The 19050-nt window shown below is 36.1% G+C and overlaps 1 protein-coding gene across 5 annotated transcripts in view; it reads right to left on the bottom strand.

Annotated features, from left to right (window-relative positions):
- Positions 1 to 1831: 1831 nt before the first annotated feature.
- LOC117326205 (transportin-1-like) overlaps positions 1832 to 19050 on the bottom strand; it is a 52882-nt gene continuing 35663 nt past the window's right edge. For 2 of the 5 annotated variants that reach the window (XM_033882855.1, XM_033882856.1), the window contains exons 13-22: positions 16444 to 16530; positions 12203 to 12310; positions 11889 to 12047; positions 10750 to 10867; positions 9902 to 10000; positions 8822 to 8920; positions 6952 to 7027; positions 5487 to 5661; positions 5224 to 5346; positions 1832 to 4959 (exon numbers count right to left, since the gene is read on the bottom strand). In XM_033882855.1, coding sequence (XP_033738746.1) covers positions 5239 to 5346; positions 5487 to 5661; positions 6952 to 7027; positions 8822 to 8920; positions 9902 to 10000; positions 10750 to 10867; positions 11889 to 12047; positions 12203 to 12310; positions 16444 to 16530 — 1029 coding nt within the window. In that variant the 3' untranslated portion in view covers positions 1832 to 4959; positions 5224 to 5238. Of the gene's footprint in view, positions 4960 to 5223; positions 5347 to 5486; positions 5662 to 6951; positions 7028 to 8821; positions 8921 to 9901; positions 10001 to 10749; positions 10868 to 11888; positions 12048 to 12202; positions 12311 to 16443; positions 16531 to 19050 lie in introns of those variants that run through there. The other 3 variants (XM_033882857.1, XM_033882858.1, XR_004532441.1) reach the window with 2 other exon arrangements.

The raw sequence follows: 19050 nt of genomic DNA, 5'->3' as shown, positions 1-19050 counted from the left end.
ATCATATTAATGTCATAACAATATGGTTGACACAATGGACTTAATTTCAATTTCGTGTATTTGCTAGATATTCTAGCGAGAAAATATTATCAGTGGGGTCTTCCCCGAACACCAACTCTGGTGAGGGTGGGGTGTTTACATAGGGGTTAAGGTGTGTTGATAGGGAGTTATAGTCTGTTACAGAAATATTCTTAATGTAAGAATACAGGTAAATCAGAACACAGGTAAATCAACTCACCTGTTGGGTGATCAGAAAATCCTTAGCTGCTAATAAAATATTATTGTATTTCATTGTATTGACGATTGTCAAACTGTTTAAGAAATAGTGTATAAAACTGAAGTACACTTTGGAAAATCATCATATTTTGCTTTGATATTTGAATTATCTACATCTCGGCATACATACATGTATGTACTTACTGAATCTTGAATTGTAAAACAATTGTATCGTTGGATACTTGATAAAACTTAAACATTTTGTTAAATTTTGTGTCGTATTGATTTAATTTGTGTTTGTTTTCAGATTTAGTATAAATATTTAAAAAATACTTTAATACGATTGTTTAATTTACATTCTTTTATATTATTTCAGCAAATTCAGACTGGTATCATTTTTCATTGATGATGTAAATATATATCTGATTATCAACATTTAAATTAGCATAATTACGAAATCTTAAATTCATACTTTTTCACTGTAAAGCAATATTAGTTAGTCTTTGTATTTTTTTTTTGTAAAATATTTTTGTTTATCATACACGGAATGGCGAATGCACAGGTCAACGTTAACTTCATTATCAACAGATATTGTCATTATAATAGTTAACATCTAAAATTAGTGCTTTGAATTTAGAAAACAATTTCTAATTTTATCTATTTTTTTTATTTGTATATATTTTAATCTGATATTGTCATTATCAATAGCAAAATATATCATTTGGCATAGCGCTTTTAAATTTTGATTATTTATTTATTTTATATATATTTATTGATTTAATATTGTCATTTCAATATTACTACATGTAGTAAAATATTCCATATGATAGTGCTTTGAATTTAGACAACTATATCTGATTCATATACCTGAGCTGACCCTATTTTTTTTACCCGAGTTGGTATTTCATATTGAAACAGGCTATAACTAAACTTCAAAGAACTTCCTACATAAACACCTGCCTTTGTCTTTACCAGAGTTGGTGTTCGGGGAAGGAGCCTTATCAGTGAAGCCATATTTTACAGATCACATTCTTGTATCATCGGACCATATCCATGGTCCACTGCCATTACACAAGGACTCGGTCAGGTTTTACTGTACATGTTAAATCATCCAGAAAACTAATTTATCTTTAGTTCTGTCCTAGGGACATTGATCTTCCATCCGGAGATTATAATTATCAAAGGCATTTAATTATTAAAGGCATTGCAACATATTTATCAGAAGAAATATTTCGTAAAACCTCATTTCTTGTATGTATTTCAAACAAGGTAGCTAATCTCTATAGTCATCTGCTTAATATCGAAAACAGGAAAAGAAACAAATTTTTCTTATTTCAATCTTTATTTCTCTCAATTCCATTAGGTTAAAAGTTAAAAACTGCCTAGGGTTGTAAGCCAAAGTTACCTCAGACATGTTACTTTGCCAACTCAGTGTTAATCCTGTATGGACAATCACAGGGGCTTGCCATGATTTTATTAAAATCGTGCCAAGCCCCTGTGTCGACAATGTTCTACAGCCAGATATATTTGTTACTTCCAAGTGATCGGACGTTAACGTTATTTTTTTATCATATCAGCCCGTATTAGAATCACAGTACACAAAATACAACACAGGTTTTTATTTGATACATTTTAATTCCATGCATGCAGATTAAAACTCTTTTCATATGTACATATGGTACAGATAATGCTAAGCACAAAAATGTCCAAATCTAGTGTAGCTGAACAACTAATGATCTTGTTCTAAAATCTGTTTGGTCAGAAAAATTAATGCAGTGAATCACGACTTCAGATTAGGCGCTGTCCCTTAACTAAATGGAAATGTGTTTTACTACATAACTGCACAAAGGTTCACACGACGACATTACTCAACTACGTACACGCCAATGTGGCTGGAGAAGAACTTAGAGCAGATTGACAGATATCCTATAATACAATTTATTACAAAATAATTTATTTACTATTTATAATCATAAATAATGTAAAAAAAAATAATGTAAAATCCTTCTCATTTTTATCATCATCATTATCATCATCATAACAATACTTTCCAGTATGGCTGCTCGTACCTAATATATAATAATAACCGCATCTACAATTGAAAGACTTACAAAACACCTATCATAAAATGAAAAATACAACAACAATAATAATATAACTTCAAAAAAATAATATAAAAAAATATTCCCAGATTATAATAACATCACACGTTAAAAACTTAAGAACACCTATAGTAGATCACAGATTGCGGTACACAAGGACCTGCTAATGTCGGTGTGCGGCCGGCTGGACTTGGCTCTGGTAGATACCGGGAGAACCTTCTCCGTCCAGAAACCAAACCGCCAACACCTGGATAACAAGCTTCAGAAGCAAATCTGTCATTGGGATCACTGATCAGTATTCTTGAAAGGTTGGTAATTGGTGAAACACTTGGAAACTGAACAATAAGTTACAAGAACACTTCACTGATGGATAGCCCACCCTAGTTACCTTTTGTTTTCCGTTTACTTAGCCCGATCACGAACTCCTCAAAATCGCCATAGTCCTATTCCAGTTACCTACCCTATATTTAACATAATAAAACATACATAAATACTTAAAAAATATCTATCATTTACAAATCTATATACAAAATATCACATTTTAAAAGTACCCCAATAAAAATGTGCTTCCACGAATTCATTAGAACTGAACAGTGATCCCAATTACAGCTTTTCTTGGTGTGACAAATCATGTAACTTCTGAACTTAAACTGAAGCAAGTATGAGTTGTGTTCGGTCTTACTTATTAACACTTCATTGCTTCATTGTGTTTTTACACAGTTCATTAATGGCGAAGAACAATCCTGTATACTGTCGGTCGACCAGGTCGGACACGACTCCTACTGGTGATGTGTAGGGAACAGAACTGTGTGAGCTTCGTAGTAAGGCAGTGTTCACCTTTTACAACGTAATGTACGTCAAACGCTTCGAGCGTGGTGGATGCAGGGTTCCTTGGATGTTTACTCCTGCTGATGTTCCGCCCCCAATCCCAGGAGATAAAACATCCCCTCTTCCTCCGGGCGGACTCAATATCTCAAGTCGCTTATGTTGGGTTTAGGTATTAATCAGTGACAGTAGCGATTATATTAGCATTGTAGATGTCGGTCGAACTGACCACTCAGGACATGAACGGTCAGTCAGTTTGACCAGTCACGAAATGAACGGTAAATCGGTGTGACTTCTCAGGGCCTGAACGGTCAGTCCGACCACTCAGGAGATGGACAGAATAGAAAGGACAGAATAGTGACCTGGACAATCCAGGCTGTAGTCAACACACATTGACATGACAGGTGAAAACACAACTTCATCTGCAGTTGTAGGACATTTTCTCTATACTACTCAAACTTACTACAAAACAGCAAATTAGCTATCTGCATTTTAAAATTTTACCCAAACTTTGTTTCCTTGTCAAAGAAATGGAAGAATAATTTAATTGTCCAAGCATTGATTATTATTGTCTTCTTTTTCCTTCTCAAATTAGTAATTTTCTTTTTTGTCATTTCATCAAAACAAAATATTATAGGTGTATCTTTATGCAAAATCCACTTTAACTTGTCAATAACATCTTTGGTCTTCAGTTAATAGCTAAGTATCGCTTATCGTGTTTTAAACGTAAAATTTCTCAGATTCGCTCATTTAAGACAATCGTATATCATCAATTTTTAATATCATTCAAGAAATCATACATTTTAGCTACTTTAGATTTAAAATGCTATTCGAGACATCAAAACTTTTCAATTTCTAGAAGACCAAATTACCCATACAAAAAACGTGTATTAATGTGCTTTTAGCAACATGTGGTCAATTATCTACCGTATTGGGCATTTTTGGGATAATGCAAATTACACTTTTTCAGAAAAAACAATTGGATCAATTGACATATGTCAAGGCGTCGGTGAACAGCCAGATACTGAACCGGCACATGTACACAGGACGACGCTAAAAATGAGGATGCAGTCTGCAAGCTATCAACGAAAGCACTAGGTCTCCAAGCTTGTTATGTCCATTGAAAAAAAGACTTTCATATTTGGAACAGAAAAACTGATTTCCTCAACATCAATAATTACACAGAAAATCTCAAAACAGTTGATTTCCAACTCATTGTGGAGTAACAAAAAACACTCCTTAATTAATAGTTGAAATAACAGTAATTAAATTTCAGTCCAATTGCTGAACTTGGAAAGAAAGAGAAAAACAAGTAATTTTTGAGTCCTCTTAGTCGAGACATAACCAGCTGCAGAAGGTTCCTAAGCCCTCTTTATTTTACTCTACTGCTAAACTTCAGAAGAAAAAATACTGATGCTATGAAATACATGTACTGGACACGGGTCTCGAGGAGTATCACACAACCTATACGTCTGGCATGCAATACTCTACTGAAACCACAGTTACCTAACATTCCCGGTGACAAATCTGTCGGACATGTAATATGATGTATAAATACTTAGCCCTCCCCTTGACGCGACCCTCCCTCCGCGATGGATACAGTTGTGCTGCGGTACAGCTGGGCACACTGAACGGCTAGGTGTGGGATGGAGACCTTCCCTAGCTCCCTGCCCTGCTGTTTCCCGCGAGCTGACGGCTACAGAGGCCCCCCTCTGAGCTGGCCCTCCCATTTCGCGATGCCAACCCCATTGTGTGTGGCCCCATTGTGCCTGGGCATAGGATTTGCCCGGTTAGCACATTCCCTTTTCCCCTTGGCCTGGAAAAAAAAAGAAAAAAAAACCCTCATTACTATAACAATCAGAACAAAACATGAAAGTTGTTTTTCTGTCTTAAAATTTGTGAATTTCGACACGATTCAAATGTTGCTTGTGAGATAAGTTGATTATGATCTCAAAAATATCTTAAAACATCACTCTAGATTAAAACACCAGATATGTTGAACAGTCAACAGTCACCTACATTAAAACTACAAGCATAACAGTGACCTGGTAGAAGGGGAGACAAATCCAGCATAACTCACCTGTTTGGATACAGGTCACACGGCATAGTGGACAGCCAGGCGCTCCCTCAGTGGCTGAGGGAATTGGTCAGAAAACTTGGTCCAGTTTTCCTCTCCCACCTGGTTTTTAAAGCCGTGAAGGATCTACAATAAATACATTGTGTATGTAGTTTTCTTGTCAGAATGCAATTCTGTAAAATATCTGACAATCATTTAACACATATGATTTGTCACATAAGATTTTTTTTTTGGTTTCATTCAACTTTCATGTAGTTTGGTTTTACCTTGTAGAACATGTCTTTCAGATCTGCCTTAGGCTGTGACCAGGACGCCACAGCATCACAGAAGAATATGAAGTCCTGCACAACACCTCCAGGGTTAACATTGATCATGTGACATACACCACGGAAAGCCGAGTCCTTCTCTTCATTATCACGAATGTTGCGCAGGGATGTGCACCTGTAAACCAGAACAAGATTAACACTGCACAATACAACACACACTAGTTCGGGAGAATTGTAAGATTCTACACTGACAATATGTATGAAGTTAAGCTTTTAATGCAAACTAATATTGAATCCTTGCCACTACATGTATACTTATTGCAATGAACAACTTACGAAAAAAAGACATGCAAGTGGAATTTTTTTATTTGCACACAAAGAAAATGTCCTAAATATTAAAATGCTTAAAAAGTTTACAATTTGCATACATGTGTCAATGAAGATCTGGTAAAAGCACATTACCGATACTTTGTACCGGACCTTCACAACACATTTACACAAGCTATCAGCTAGAATTTGTCATTTACGTGCTACAGCTAGATAACAATGGGCCAGGAAAGCTCACTGGGCAATCATTTTGCTGGAATATGATCCATGCTTATCAAGGAACCAAGGACAAGCGAAAATTTTGATATTTCTTATATTTCACTCTTATTCTTGTTGTAAAAGTTCTCGGATCTATGGAGGCTCATATCAACCATATTGAATGCCTGCCGTTAAGTCAGTCTTCTCCGTTTATCTAGCTACACTATCACAACAAAGTTCTATAACAAACAAGACATTTCGGCGAACTTCAGTCCCCCATTCAATGTGAGCGACCAGCTTTTGGTACATGACACACCACCTATGTTGTTCATTTAATTTCAACTCCATTGAACCTTGTTCCTGTTCCCTTGTGAATTACACTTCTAAAAACTTATATTCATTAAACTACTTTGGAAAAGAAGTTTTTATTTTTTCAAACAATGACAGATGGACGATGCATCAAGGCATAAGCTGACTTGGCAGACAAGCAAAATGAGTGTGTGTGACTTCCGAAACATACAAACGGGGAATAACTTACTGAATCCCCTCCCATCACCCAACATTATGGCTCTAAGACTGGTGGATTAAATGCTTATGATATATATCTTAGGTTAACATTCTGGAGTTTATAATTCCGCATTAAATCAAAAAGCTGTTTTTTAACAGACAAATTGTAATGCTATGTAACAAGAAATAACCTTGTGTCTGACAATACTTATCACTTACATAACATCTGGCGTTCAGAATAAAGCTGTGTAATTTGATAATTGGAATTATAGCAGAATTTTTAAAATGAAAGAGTGCAGGAAGGTGAACCCCATATATTGACTACAATACACACACATACACACAAATATGTTATATCCAATATATATCTATGATAATAATATATATAATAATGATAAGAGAAAAGAAAAGTAAAAAAACAAGTGTTACACACCACTGCCGTATAAACTGTTGTAAACTAGGCGCCACTTCTTGTGGGCATACTAAACCAAGGCGACCAATTGTTATGGCTACGTAACCACGGTGACGATGATATCAGACGACGGTGGCACAGAGACGAGCACGAGGGCAATGATAAGGGAAGAAAAACAGAGAAAGACAACAAATCAACCGAACATACAAGCAAATTAAATAATCATTGATAATAACCCACACCTGCTCCACTGGACCCTCACACAAGCTCCACTACACTGGACACATTGACAATGTTATTCAGAGTGTTGTAGCTTCAAAAACTAAGTGTCCAAAATTTGAGCATATAGTAAAACTTTTCGCATTTTTTTTTCTTTTTCTTTTTTGACAACTTAATTTCATTTTGTCAATCTGTCATAACTTCCGAGCAAACTTTTAATATTTGTAAAGCATTAGCCAAACTCATATTCTAGCATTCTACGATCTAAAAAAAATTGGCAATATCTGGGTTTCCCTGGTAACATCTAAATTTTGTACCAATTATTTACAGAGGTTGTCTGAGGTCTGGAGCATGAAATCATTTTGATAATCATGTAAAATATAATACAAGCAAAAGAATGTGACAATGTTTGTGTGCTGGCATTGAGTACAACGGTCAGATGAACACTTATACAAATCTTCAGTTCAAAAAACCTGAACAGAAAAAAAGAAACGAGGAATGTTAAAACATGTATAGACGAGACATACACAGATAAAATAATCACCTCTTTATCATCTTTATCTTTATAAAATACAACCAAAAGAATGTGAGTGGGTGTTTACATGGATACCGCCTTTTACCAAGTGTGACCTTTGACCCTTTATCCTTTGCAATGACCACCAAAATCTGTTTGAGGTAGAACTGAATTGTGTAAATGTTAACTAAATATGTTGTTCAGTTAATGACCTGTGTAAGAAGGTCTAGTATAACCTTTGACCTTGACTGATTACCATCAAAATCTAGTTACAGGTAGAACTTGCCACCTGGTGTTTTAATCCAAATGTTTTAATCCAAAAGTGGTCAGATCCTTATGCCATGACCCTTACTGACCTCTAAAGATCTAAATGATCTGTTTGACAGCATCATGTAAATCTAAACTTCATCTTAAATATCAAATCTGGAGTGAAAATATTAATGTTCTTATCAGTATTCCACAGAAATGGTATTGCAGCATATTTCCCACGTTACAAGCAATGTAGTCTTAATATTTCTGAACAAAGAAGGGAAATCATTTGTATTAACTAAATTTTGACACCACATAGACATAAACACTAACAAAACATTATTTAAACCTAAACGTTGAGAAAACACAAATTGAATACTTTTGTGTACATAAACACAATTTATCCATTTGCTAAAAACCAGAATTTAAATGGAGTTCTCCTTGGTTTTAGAGTTTCCTTCGTCAGATCATGAATTTTTACATTTGTGTTTTCTATTTCAAACAAATCTGTCTATGAACAGTTTTAATATTAAGCCACAACCAACTGTAAAAAAAAGACGGTATAGCGTGCATATTGGTCAGTCATCACGAGGTACAGATTTAGTACAATAGTCAGGATATACTTCTATTGTGAACAGTACAAAAGAAACGCATAGAAGAATCTACTGCCCAACGTCAGGATCTACTAAGTAAGATATCAGCATGCAACAAACAACATTACTTAACAAGTAATCATTTCCTCACCAATTGTAACAAGTATATCATACATATAGCATTAATCTTTTTTACGGATTAGTAACCGCAATTTTTTCCTTCAAAACCGTAATTATGGTATTTGCTATTAAAAATGACTAAATTGATTTTGTGTAACATTTACTGTGCTGTAATAAATCCAGTGCAGAAACCTACCCGTGTTTTCGAGGAGAGTTTTGGGCGTGTTGGGTCGGTTGATGATGTCAATAAGTGGTGCCAGTACTAGCGTGACATAGGGCTGCATCTCTGTGGCGACTACAAAACATATATAGTAATTGTTACAACTCTCCTCCACTTCCGTAACACACGGAGGACAAAAATGTAACCTAGTGCAGTGTATCTGTGGCAACTACAAAACATGGAGTATTCATTACGTCTCAAACTTTCTACAAATACACACAATACAACAACCAGAATGATCCAGACAACAACCAGAATGATCCAGACAACTATGATTTCTGTTTATTATCAAACAAGGTATTTTTACAATGGCTTCTCTCCTGATCATTTACTACTGTCATTAATAGCTGAAGATATCAAAAGGTTGTTGTCATTTATCTCCAAATCAAATGTCAACAAAAGCTCTGTCTTTTGACAACAAATGCAAAAAACATCATGTGTATAGCTAACTTCTGTCTACATAAACTATTCCCACTGCCCACTTTCAATTCAGACAACGCAATTATATATCATCTGCCCTGTGTATTATTGAAGATGTGGCCAGCAATTCTATACTCTCATTCTGATTGGCAAAAGTCTGGCCAGGTGCAAGTCAATATTTCAACATAACATCTTGGGGATATAATCTTCAGAAAGTTGTCAGCCGATATCTTTTTTTTACATCACACTGTTATCTGCCAAATCCAGTATGTTTTTCTGTTGTGCTATTTCGTGTTATAAACAGTATAATTTTGCTTTCAACAGTTGAAAGCTTTTAATTAGGTAAATATATGGTTGAAAGAACCTAAACAAAAGGTCATACTCATTAACTTTGTGTCATTATCATGAATATATTACCATATTTATTCACAAATAACCTGCTGCCAAAAAATATGCTCACTTCTTTTTTGCAGAATCATCAGTTTTAAAATAGCAGGCTGAAAATATTTCACAAATAAGCTCTCCTAAAACATAAGGGGGGCTTATTTGAAGATAAAATATGGTAAAATAAATCTTAAGAGCTCAAAAGCATCGAGTCCTTAATGAACCTGTAAAGCAGAAAAAAAAGGTCCTTACTCATCTTGATGGAGATTTCTCCGATGGCCCAGGTGGCATTGTTACACACAGATATAAACTCAGGATTTAGGTTGGAGCCTAAAATAGGCATGAAGTCTCCTGGAAGTGCAATAAACATACAACATGGATGAGGTTTGGGTAAATTTGATAATTATAAATAAGCCAGAATGTTCCCAATAATCTTCGTATGATGTTTTCATTTTAAAATTTTCCCTGTTTTAGGAGCTGCTCCATCTCATATATTTTAATATTTATTCTCCATCTCATATATATCAATATTTATTTTTTTGTAATAATTGAAAATGGTTTGTATTAAGGTCAACTTTCTTTGATATTTCCAATTTTCATTCTATAAAGCCAAGTCAGACAGTACGAATACAATGCAACACTCATCGTATAGAAACTTGTGTGCAAGTCATCATCATCATACCTAGCTTTTGAAAATCAAAATATTTCGACAAAAACCTTCTAGCAGTACAACCATCCGGTGTTTTTGTGGCCTGGTTTTCTTCATGTTCAGGGGGACATAATCTTTCAATTTCTCCGTTTTCGATTAGCACAATTTCTTTATCCTTTTTCTTTAGCACATTTAAACTTAGAATTTTAAACTTCACAAATTGCTGGGAGTTTTATGGAAGTTTCCACAACATAGCCGTCTCCCATGTGTGTAGAAACACAGAACACAGAAAAGAAGAAAGCCACAGTGACAAAATAAAGGTCACAATAATAACGGGGTGATGTCGAGTTGATAATGTTATTACCGACACATGAGGTGACGAGGAGAAATATCACTACAGGTACAACATAAGAGAAGATTTTACCAACCATGCTTGCAAACAAGCACCCACCTATGCAAGGTTTGACATGCTGAAAACAGGCCTTGGTCAAGTCACCTAGAAGTGCAAATGAGCTCTGTCGAACCTCTGGCATGGGGTCCTGTGTTGTAGGGCAAGAATACAATGTCATCTAAAGGCAAAATTAAAACTCAAAGCATCTGTATAACACCTTGGCTATGTTTGTCCCATTTCATCAGCGATTTCATATTCACACCAGTAAGGCATGGTGTCAGAATCATTCACTCTGAACTTTTTTCAGTTTAATATCTGATTTTTAATTCAATTCATATACTTTTACCAAACATAAGATTTGAAATTCTTGTAATCCATTATTATCATTATTTTTCTTTTTTGTTGAACATTTTGAAATAAATTTTAAATGAATAGAATTCAATTTGATGACTTTTTTGATGTTGGGAACAGTATAGCCAATATCAAATGAAAAAATCATGTCATCTGACCTATTTACAAAATAAAGGACATCAAATGTTAAACATTGGGGATATCACAATAGATGATGTAAATGAAATAGATAGGTGAGTAAAACAACCATGTGTACTAGTTATGTACATCACTACTAAAGTCATCTACGTATAGTCTTGTAGTACTAAACACATGCAAAGTGTATAGCATCAAATATAGACATCATTTATATCAAAGAAAAAAAGTAAAAATAAAATGCAGATAAAAATCAACAACAACAACTCCAGGCAGAGCCTCATTCTGCAAACAGTACGTCTGTAACTCTACACAAGTGTGTATGACCTCAATCTAAAGGAAGTTATGGTTCAGCTTATCTATACTGGTGAAAACTTTGTTGTTTCTGAGCCTATGAATTCTGCTTTATCCTTGTTAGAAAAAAATCTCTGATTCCTACAACAATTTTTAAGACATTTTTTCGTCTTCTAAATTTTCCCATGATTTGTGTTTTATCAGTTACTGTTCAATACAGGGAAATAAGTCTGTAAGATCAAAGGAACTAATAACGATGCCTGCTATAGTATAACAGTCGTGGTTCAGAACCAAGAAGTTAGGACATGAGGCAATGCACATGGAGTAAAACAACACATCACCGTCATAATGCATTTCCTTTCTTTCTGGTCTTGTGATTTTATAATTCCCGGGAGTTGCGTGTCCTGAAAATAACTTACCTGCATGCACTGAAAGAGCAACTTGAGGATGTTACTGTTTGCCACGAGTGCTTCAATGTGTTGTTCAAGGCCTTCTGCTAGGCCGCTGAGGAGGTCCAAGGCCACAATCATGAAATCCTTGTCTGGGGGCTCGTACCGGTCTGGGTGGGACATGCTCATCTGTAAAGTCACAGGCAACATTTGTTTCTTGAATCAATCTTTTATTGAGGTCCGACATCGAACAGACGATGAATCGAAGTAGAGGGAAAACATAGTGCTTTGATAAAATTGATACACACCAGTATATAAAATTCATAGTCTGCCAGCCTACTTACAAAGTTCTGGTTCAGTGTCTGTTCCACCAAGGACACACATCTGCGGTAAACTGGCTCGCAGTATGGCAGGAACCCTGACTGAAGGGCAGTCGCTACACTGGACAAACACTGTAAATACACAGAACATTTCAACATTTGAAATAATTTCAAAAATATTCATCACTTAACAGCTTAAAATCAACACAAATAATAAGCCACCTAAAAGAATATTGGAAAATGTACTTAAAACAAAGATGGATGCCTCTGATCATTGAGAGTGAGGACAGTTTTTTTTATCATAATTTATCATTAAATAAGATCTCAATGCAAACAATCAGTATTCTACTACAATAAGTTATTACTGATATATATTGCAAGTCAAGTAAGTGGAAGGAGGGGGATTTTTTTTTTAGATCCCTGAATATTCCATGGTCAGGGTATGATTATTGTGGTATCAACCAGAGAATGAACAGCTGTCAGACAGTACGAATACAATGCAACACTCATCGTCCTAAGACTTGTGTGCAAGTAATGTAATCATCATACGTAGCTCATCTCTTACATTATTTTTCGTTCCCCTATGATTAATGTAAAACCACATCTCCAGAAACAACGACCAAATTTTAGTTTTACTATTTCCCAGCCATCTCCATTACAATTATTTCTGAGGAAAACACAAGAAATCCAAGAAAGATCTTGGAGCCATCTATCGGTAAGACAGTATTCTTTTTTCAATCTTATCAATGCAACTTCATTCAAAATGACATTCCTCGAAAGATTTTCAGAAGACTAAAACCAGCTGTCATGTTCTTGCACACCAGACCAACGAAACTAACAACCCTATCAGCACTTCATGAGAATGAGGATTATGACCCTATCAGCACTTCAAGAGAACTAGGATTATAACCCTACCAGTACTTCAAGAGAACTAGGATTATGACCCTACCAGTACTTCCAGAGAACTAGAATTATGACCCTATCAGCACTTCCAGAGAACTAGGATTATGACCCCACCAGTACTTCAAGAGAACTAGGATTATGACCCTATCAGTACTTCCAGAGAACTAGGATTATGACCCTACCAGTACTTCCAGAGAACTAGAATTATGACCCTACCAGTACTTCCAGAGAATGAGGATTATGACCCTACCAGTACTTTCAGAGAACTAGGATTATGACCCTACCAGTAGGGATGGGTATTGCCACCTTTTTCAATATTGCGATATATTGCAATATTTGACCTGATATTGCAATATATTGCGATATATTGCAGAAATTATTTGCTAGCCTGAATATAAAAACAGAAGACAAGGGTATGTAGCAATAACTTTAATAGACTTCCACAAGTCATTAAACAAAACAAAACAAGGGTAAACATAGCATATTATGCTTTGAAAAAAATAAATTTTGAGATCACAGGTAAGTACAAAATGGACATCCTACAAACGGCAACATTTTCAACAAGCTTGCCTTCAATTTTTTTCAGTCCAAAATGTTCCCAAACCGTTGATTTTGCTTTTCGGTTGGTCACAATATCAAACTTGTTTTTCTCCGCCATGCTTGACGGATGTTTGAAAGCATATAATAAAGGTAGAAAAAATAGCGGACAAAATTCCGGATTTCGTAAAATTGTGCTATAGATGAATATTTCTCTCACGAACAGTTCACGGCCGGATCATTATTTTTTACAAACCGTGAAACGATCTTTTAGAAGAAGAAATAATTAGATTTTAAACTACATTTATTAAATAATTTTCGGGGAGATAATATCTTTTTTAATCCTACCGGAACGTAGCATTATAGTCTTCAGCTGGTTTTAAATTTAGTATAGGTTAAGATACTTCCTGTTATGTTTTTTTCCGGTTGACGCGAACATGCCAAGTGAAAAAAACGATGTCCTTTTACGATGTACTTTCGTTATGTAAGTGTTTAAAAATAAAGTGAAAATACCGGTATTTAAAAAAAATATCGCGATATATCATCGCCGACAATAATACCGCAATAACCGGTATTGCCGGTAATATTGCACACCACTACCTACCAGTACTTCCAGAGAACTAGAATTATGACCCTACCAGTACTTCCAGAGAACTAGGATTATGACCCTACCAGTACTTCCAGAGAACTAGGATTATGACCCTACCAGTACTTCCAGAGAATGAGGATTATGACCCTACCAGTACTTCCAGAGAACTAGGATTATAACCCTACCAGTACTTCCAGAGAACTAGGATTATGACCCTACCAGTACTTCCAGAGAACTAGGATTATGACCCTACCAGTACTTCCAGAGAATGAGGATTATGACCCTACCAGTACTTCCAGAGAACTAGGATTATAACCCCACCAGTGCTTCCAGAGAACTAGGATTATAACCCTACCAGTACTTCCAGAGAACTAGAATTATTACCCCACCAGTACTTCCAGAGAACTAGAATTATGACCCCACCAGTACTTCCAGAGAACTAGGATTATGACCCTATCAGTACTTCCAGAGAACTAGGATTATAACCCTACCAGTACTTCCAGAGAACTAGAATTATGACTCTATCAGTACTTCCAGAGAACTAGAATTATGACCCCACCAGTACTTCAAGAGAACTAGGATTATGATCCTACCAGTACTTCCAGAGAACTAGGATTATAACCCTACCAGTACTTCCAGAGAACTAGAATTATGACCCCACCAGTACTTCCAGAGAACTAGGATTATGACCCTACCAGTACTTCCAGAGAACTAGGATTATGACCCTACCAGTACTTCCAGAGAATGAGGATTATGACCCTACCAGTACTTCCAGAGAACTAGGATTATAACCCTACCAGTACTTCCAGAGAACTAGGATTATGACCCTACCAGTACTTCCAGAGAACTAGGATTATGACCCTACCAGTACTTCCAGAGAATGAGGATTATGACCCTACCAGTACTTCCAGAGAACTAGGATTATAACCCCACCAGTGCTTCCAGAGAACTAGGATTATAACCCTACCAGTACTTCCAGAGAACTAGAATTATTACCCCACCAGTACTTCCAGAGAACTAGAATTATGACCCCACCAGTACTTCCAGAGAACTAGGATTATGACCCTATCAGTACTTCCAGAGAACTAGGATTATAACCCTACCAGTACTTCCAGAGAACTAGAATTATGACTCTATCAGTACTTCCAGAGAACTAGAATTATGACCCCACCAGTACTTCAAGAGAACTAGGATTATGATCCTACCAGTACTTCCAGAGAACTAGGATTATAACCCTACCAGTACTTCCAGAGAACTAGAATTATGACCCCACCAGTACTTCCAGAGAACTAGGATTATGACCCTACCAGTACTTCCAGAGAATAAGGATTATGACCCAATCAGTACTTCCAGAGAACTAGGATTATGACCCCACCAGTACTTCCAGAGAACAAGGATTATGACCCTACAGTACTTCAAGAGAACTAGGATTATGATCCTACCAGTACTTCAAGAGAACTAGGATTATGACCCTACCAGTACTTCCAGAGAACTAGAATTATGACCCCACCAGTACTTCAAGAGAACTAGGATTATGATCCTACCAGTACTTCCAGAGAACTAGGATTATAACCCTACCAGTACTTCCAGAGAATAAGGATTATGACCCAATCAGTACTTCCAGAGAATGAGGATTATGACCCCACCAGTACTTCCAGAGAACTAGGATTATGACCCCACCAGTACTTCAAGAGAACTATGATTATAATCCTACGAGTAATTCCTGAGAACTAGGATTATAAGCCTACCAGTACTTCCAGAGAACTAGAATTATGACTCTATCAGTACTTCCAGAGAACTAGAATTATGACCCCACCAGTACTTCAAGAGAATGAGGATTATGATCCTACCAGTACTTCCAGAGAACTAGGATTATGACCCTACCAGTACTTCCAGAGAACTAGGATTATGACCCTACCAGTACTTCCAGAGAACTAGGATTATAACCCTACGAGTAATTCCTGAGAACTAGGATTATAAGCCTACCAGTACTTCCAGAGAACTAGGATTATGACCCAATCAGTACTTCCAGAGAACTAGGATTATTACCCTACCAGTACTTTCAGAGAATGAGGATTACTACCTTACCAGTACTTCTAGAGAACTAGGATTATGACCCCACCAGTACTTCCAGAGAACTAGATTTATGACTCTACCGGCATTTCCAGAGAACTATCAATGTCAACTGACTACAGTGAATGAATTCCATCTTAATACATGTTTTGTTGTCACTGACCTCCAACAAGGGGAAGAGATCTTTATCCTCGTCTTTCAACACATTCCACTTCTGTATGAGGGGAGGCATCAGCATGTTGACATAGTCCTACAATACAGATATTTTATCAAACATGTTGATAGTCCTACAATACAGATGTTTTATCAAACATGTTGATAGTTCTACAATACAGATGTTTTATCAAACATGTTGATAGTCCTACAATACAGATGTTTTATCAAACATGTTGATAGTCCTACAATACAGATGTTTTATCAAACATGTTGATAGTCCTACAATACAGATGTTTTATCAAACATGTTGATAGTCCTACAATACAGATGTTTTATCAAACATGTTGATAGTCCTACAATACAGATGTTTTATCAAACATGTTGCACTAGGGATTAGAAAAGTGGAAATTCGCTCGCCAAAGTGGAAATTCCTACCACTTTTGGCTTAACCTACCAGAGGTTTTTAGTAGTTTCCACTTGATTTTTTATATTTCCGCAAAATGTTTCCTATTACCACTGCTTTAATAGTCTTTCCACGGATGTATCATTCTTACCACTAGCTGTTTATTCTTTCCAGTACAATTTAGTAATTACCACTAATTATATATAATTTGGTTTAATTGGTAAAAGTAGACCGCTAGTAACTATAAATCGTTCATCTGTTTCAGAATACTTGCCGATGGCCTCGTCACGGCTGAGCGCGTTCACCTGTGTGTCAAACGTGCCCCGTGACGATGGCAAGTAAAGGCTTCATACAGTGAACGCGCTGTAAGTTTAGTTGAACCATAGCTCTTGACGACCATGGAATTATTAAATGTATATGAACCAACTGATTTATGGTTGTTTTGTTTTCATTTCCATCCACTATTTTTACAGTTGAAATCAAAATCCTTTGATGATACAGCGCTGCGTTTGCTGCGTACATATCTGACGGTAGGTATCTAGATGTGCTGCTAAGTGAATCAAAAATTACCATGTAAAACCATATGACTATCTTCTGAGAGATGTATTTACCGAAATTATTAAAATGTTCCACACAAAGTTGTATTACGGTGTTTGTTTTCACTTCCAACGGAGAGATCTCGACATATGTGTCTGTGTGTTGATAGCAGATCGAGAGCACCAACACTGTTACGTAGGTGTGACACGTGGGAACACACTGTAAGTTTAGCTGAGCCATAGCTCTTGACGACCATGGAATTATTAAATGTATATGAACCAACTGATTTATGGTTGTTTTGTTTTCATTTCCATCCATTATTTTTTTAGTTGAAATCAAAATCCTTTGATGTGCAGCCGGGGACGTCGTCCCCGATTCAGCGCTGCGTTTGCTGTGGGTACACTATATCGGTAGGTATCTAGATGTGCTGCTAAGTGAATTAAAATCACCTTGTAAAACCGTATGACTATCTTCTGAGAGATGTATTTACCGGAATTATTAAAATGTCCCACACAAAGTTTTATTACGGTTTTTGTTTTCACTTCCAACGGAGAGATCTCGACATATGTGTCTGTGTATTGATAGCAGATCGAGAGCACCAAAACTGTTACGTAGGTGTGACACGTGAATCTCGGCCGAGTTGTGTGCGCTAGACTTTATATTTTGCTGAAACTGTAATAGATTCTACTGGATTATTCGATTTTAAACGACAATACATTGTAGATATCATTTTACTGTTTTGCATGACTTCTGCATGTACGGACTATCCGCGTTGTCTTGGATGACCTTTCACCTTCAATAGATGGCGCTGTGATTGGGAACGTTTGTGTGCTTTTTTCTCGAGTTATATTTTGTGAAATAGTGCGGTAGCGCGATATTGTATTGAAATTTGTTTGGTACAACAATCAGACTACTACATTAACGGTATTGTAAAGAATTCCATGATAAAAGTGAACTAGATTCTACGTCCCGGATTGAGGTAAATGTGGTTAGCAGTAACTACAGATTGGTACTTTTATTGTAGGTTAGTCTACATCATCCTCTCGGATACAATGAAGTGTACGGGTAATAGGATTATCTGCGACGGACATGCAATCCAATGATTATTGATAGTTTCTTATTATTATTTTGAATGAAATATGCCACCGGGGAAAAAAAGGTATGGTTGATAATCAGAAGTGTCATAGATTTTACTTCAGGAACTGGAAATTGGATGACGACGGGTCCATAGTTTCATTTTATTTTGGTATGTCCATTATATACAGATCTGAGGGTAAAATATATAAAGCAATGTTACTACAAAAGACCACCGGTTTTATTAATTAATCCAACTCTTATCTGTTAATAATGTTAGAGAGTTGTCAAAAGGTAAATATCTCTACTTGGCTAGCAAAAGACAAAATTGATTAGTGTTGATTATATATCGAACAATTTTCATGTACATGTATGCAACACTCTCCTGTACACCTCAGTATTTGTTTAATGTGATATATCTTGTATACCTGAAGGCCTTAGGGCTTTTGGTAAATAAAAAAACGGGACGGCACCATCCGCATTCATAAAGACAATTGTTTTATAGATCATTCGATTGGAAATTTTAACTGGTCGGATTGGGAAAAATATCCAATTTTACCATGGGAAATGGGGCCAAAATTCTACCCCAAATCGGCCCCC

The sequence above is a fragment of the Pecten maximus genome, chromosome 4 (assembly GCF_902652985.1).
Source record: "Pecten maximus chromosome 4, xPecMax1.1, whole genome shotgun sequence".
Lineage (NCBI taxonomy): Eukaryota > Metazoa > Mollusca > Bivalvia > Pectinida > Pectinidae > Pecten > Pecten maximus.
This window is presented reverse-complemented; position numbering and strand designations above follow the sequence as displayed.